This window comes from Trichechus manatus, unplaced genomic scaffold (genome assembly GCF_000243295.1).
Source record: "Trichechus manatus latirostris isolate Lorelei unplaced genomic scaffold, TriManLat1.0 scaffold00216, whole genome shotgun sequence".
Classification (NCBI taxonomy): domain Eukaryota; kingdom Metazoa; phylum Chordata; class Mammalia; order Sirenia; family Trichechidae; genus Trichechus; species Trichechus manatus.
Genome location: NW_004444152.1, coordinates 834,281 through 838,121, shown reverse-complemented (window position 1 = coordinate 838,121; position 3,841 = coordinate 834,281). Strand labels below are relative to the sequence as shown.

At 52.2% G+C, this 3,841-nt stretch overlaps 1 protein-coding gene across 1 annotated transcript in view; it reads left to right on the top strand.

Moving 5' to 3' along the window:
- GRIK5 (glutamate ionotropic receptor kainate type subunit 5) overlaps positions 1-3,841 on the top strand; it is a 78,250-nt gene that overhangs the window by 60,996 nt on the left and 13,413 nt on the right. The window contains exons 15-16 of the mRNA XM_012559174.1: positions 37-202; positions 1,693-1,918. Coding sequence (XP_012414628.1) covers positions 37-202; positions 1,693-1,918 — 392 coding nt within the window. The remainder of the gene's footprint in view (positions 1-36; positions 203-1,692; positions 1,919-3,841) is intronic.

Genomic DNA, 3,841 nt, shown 5'->3' with positions numbered 1-3,841 from the left:
GGCTCCAGCCTGTAGCTCACCCCTCCCACCCCTCAGGTGGGCCTTCACCTTGATCATCATCTCCTCCTACACGGCCAACCTGGCCGCCTTCCTCACCGTGCAGCGCATGGAGGTGCCTGTGGAGTCAGCTGACGACCTGGCAGATCAGACCAACATTGAGTATGGAACCATCCACGCCGGCTCCACCATGACCTTCTTCCAGGTAGGGCCACCCGGAACCTCTCAGGCTTGGTGTTGGGATTCCTGTGAAGCTCAAGCTATGGCTGGACACAGCTCCTGGGCCAGAGGGACTAGTTGTCAGTGACGGTCGGGGAAACTGTGAGCAGAAGACACATTATCATTCTTGTGCTGATGCCTGGCTGGGGAAACTGGACTTTTCCACTCAGAGGATGGGAGAAGGGAGGCAATGTGGTATCCAGTGTCGAATAAGTGCCATACAGGCCAATGGGGGTCAAGCAGGCTTCTGGGAGGTCAGGTCTGGGAGAGTGGGCCAGCAGAGAGGAGGGGAAACCCTTCATGGTGAAAGGAGCTTGTATTTTGGGGTGCTGGGGAGAAAAAAGGAAAGCAAGACTGGCAAGGAAATTTGGGTCGAAGACTACAGAAACCTCAGATGCCAGGTGGGGCACTTAGATTGGATCCTGTGAGGGAAAAGGAACCTTGGTGGTGCAATGGTTAAGTGCTCATCTGCTAACTGAAAAGTCAACAGCTCAAACTACCAATAGCTCTGCAGCAGAAAAGACCTGGCGACCTGGATCCATAAAGATTACAGCCTAGGAAACCCTATGGAGCAGTTCTGCTGAGTCCTGTAGGGTCACTATGAGTTGGAATCAACTCGATGGCATCCAACAAGTGAGGAAATGGGAATGGTTTTTGAGCAGAGAGTTGACCTGCTTAGAGCTGGAAGTTCCCTCTGGGTCTAGATTTGGTATAGCTCAGTCTAGAGGAGGCTGGAGCTGGGCAGGGACTGTTGGCTGAAGGATTAAGGGAGAGGAGGGGAGGTCTCCCAGGAGGGTGTTGAGGCCATCACTAGGTGGGAATGGGTTTGGGAAGTTGCTGAGCAATGGTGAGGGGCCTCTAGGGCATCTAGGAAGAGTAATGTCTGGACCTCAGGTCAAGCAGGGAGAGGCAGGTGGAAGAGGGCGTGTGGGGTGGTCATTTCCAGCCTGGCCTCCACACCCCTCACTCCTCAGGGCTTGCAAAGCCCTGGGACTATAGCTGCTGTTGGGGTTGAGTACTCCCTAGGAAGTTTCCACTGAACTTGTGGGAAGTGAGGTTTTCTATTTGGTATGGATGTGGGTCTCTGAATCATGCTGGGCCCTGAGTAGATTCTGGGGTTGAGCATCTGCTTCTATCTTCCGTGACTAAGGCCTGGGAGTGCTGAGAAGATAGGGCTGGTGTCAGGCTGAGCCCGGCCTGGGGTGAAGACAGGAAAGATTGTGAAATAGACCGTGGACCCTTCTTCCCCAAGCCTTGGGTTCTCGGGGTCTGTGCCAGGCTGGTGGGTGTGGGCATGACTTAGATCGGGCCTTGGACAGTCATCAGTTTGACTCTGTCTTTGGCTCCTTCTGTCTTCGTCTCGTCTCCTCTTTCCTGAGTTGAGAGAGGCTCTTGAAGGGCAGGAGACAGGGCTAAGGGAAAGGAAGGGGGTACAGAGACCCTCACCTTTCTTTCCCCTGTGTTCCCTCTGCCCAGAATTCACGGTACCAGACGTACCAGCGTATGTGGAACTACATGCAGTCAAAGCAGCCCAGTGTGTTCGTCAAGAGCACGGAAGAGGGCATCGCCCGTGTCCTCAACTCCCGCTATGCCTTCCTGCTTGAGTCCACCATGAATGAGTACCACCGGCGCCTCAACTGCAACCTCACCCAGATCGGGGGCCTCCTCGACACCAAGGGCTATGGCATCGGCATGCCGCTGGGTATGACAGCTAGTGTGGAAGGGGGTGGGGGCCCCATGCATCAGAAACTAAGGTGTGTGATCAGGCTGGGGACTGGGCCAGGCCCTCTCTGAGGCAAGCTCTATGTCTGTGTGTGTGTGTGTGTGTGTGTGTTTGTGTGTGTGTGTATGGCCTCGGGCAGGTGATTTCACCATCCTGAGCCTCTGCACCCTCAACCTGTAACAATGGGCCTAGAAGCAATCAGTTCCAGCCTTGGGGGTCTGTTGGGAGAATCCAGTGAGACTTTGCATGTAAAATTCAGTGCCTGCCTGTGAGCTATGATGCTTGAAGTCTTTCACCACTGGCCTGAGTACTCCCTGAGGGTGAGGACCTGGTTTTCTTTCCTTCATATTTTATGCTCCAAACCCACAGCCTGCCTCAATGCAGGTGCCCAGAAAGTGCTTGTTGGTTGAGTGGATGGATAGATGGATGGATGGATGGATGGATGAATGTATGGATGGACATAGCAGTGACTCGGTAAATATTTGTTGGATAGTGGGTGGGTAGATGGATGGATGGATGAGTGGATGGATGGGTAGGTGGGTGGATGGGGGGATGGATGGGTGGGTGGACGGTAGGAGAGTGGATGGATGGACATAGTAGGGACCTGGTAAGTATTTGTTGGATGGGTGGGTGGTTGGGTAGGTGGGTGTATGGATGGACGTAGTAGAGACTCAGTATTTGTTGGATGGGTGAGTGGATAGGTAGATTGGAGGATGGATGGGTGGGTGGGTGGATGGGTGGGTGGATGGATTGATGGATGAATGGGTGAGTAGATGGATGAGTGGGTAGATAGATTTCTGGATGGATGGATTGGTGAAGGATGAGTGGATAGATAGATGGGTGGGTGGATGGACGGATGGACTGGTAGGTGGATGGGTGAATGGGTGGATGGGTGGGTGGGTAGATGGATGGATGGATGGATTGGTGGATAGATGAGTAAATGGATGGATGGATGGATTGGTAGATGGATGAGTGGATGGATAGATTCGTGGATGGATGAGTAGATGGATGGATCGATGGATGGATGGGTGGGTGAGTGGATGAGTGGATGGTCAGGTCTGCCAGGGAGACTTGGACATGCCTATTTATACTTCAGGACATGCTGTCCAGGGCTCAGTGCTGGAAACCAATCACCAAATTATGTCACGGGCATTTGGGCTTTGGAAACCATCTATATGTGAATGACTGCTCTACTAATTAACTATTCCTACATAACAAACTACCCTAAAACTTAACAGCTTTGCAGTAGAATCAGTGCTATGTCAAGGAAATGGTACAGCCTGGTGCTTTGATGGGCAGGCTCTGGAGTCATACCAACCTGGATTCAAATCCAAGCTCCTCCTTGACTCACTCTGTGACCTCAGGCAAGGGTGTCACCTTCCCCATCCAGAAAATAGGGGTCGTAATCCTTGCCTCGGATCCCTGGTGGTGCAGTGGTTAAGAGCTAAGCTGCTCACCAAAAGGTCAGCAGTTCAAATCCACCAGCCACTCCTTGGAAACCCTATGGAGCAGTTCTTCTCTGTCCTATAGGGTCGCTATGAGTCAGAATCAGTGGGTTTGGTTTGTTAATCCTTGTCTCACAGGATCACTGTGAGATGTAAATAAATTTCTGTAACCCAAGGTCTGTCACATAGTCGATACCTGATAAATACTGATCACCCTCACTTGACCATATCCCTAGTTCCTGGCCTGTGGTAGTCGCCCATCAAGTATCTTAGTGAATGAAGAAATGAGTATAAAAAGGGATATGTTGGCAGGGGGGACTAGGACCCAAGGATGGTTTAAAGGGCAGATCTGAGGGTGGTCAGGAGAGAGGTGGTCCAGGCTTGGGGCCAAGCAGAGGAGAGGTATGGATGGGGATTCACTCACTTAACAGCTATGTCTGATGCCCTATGGGGTGCC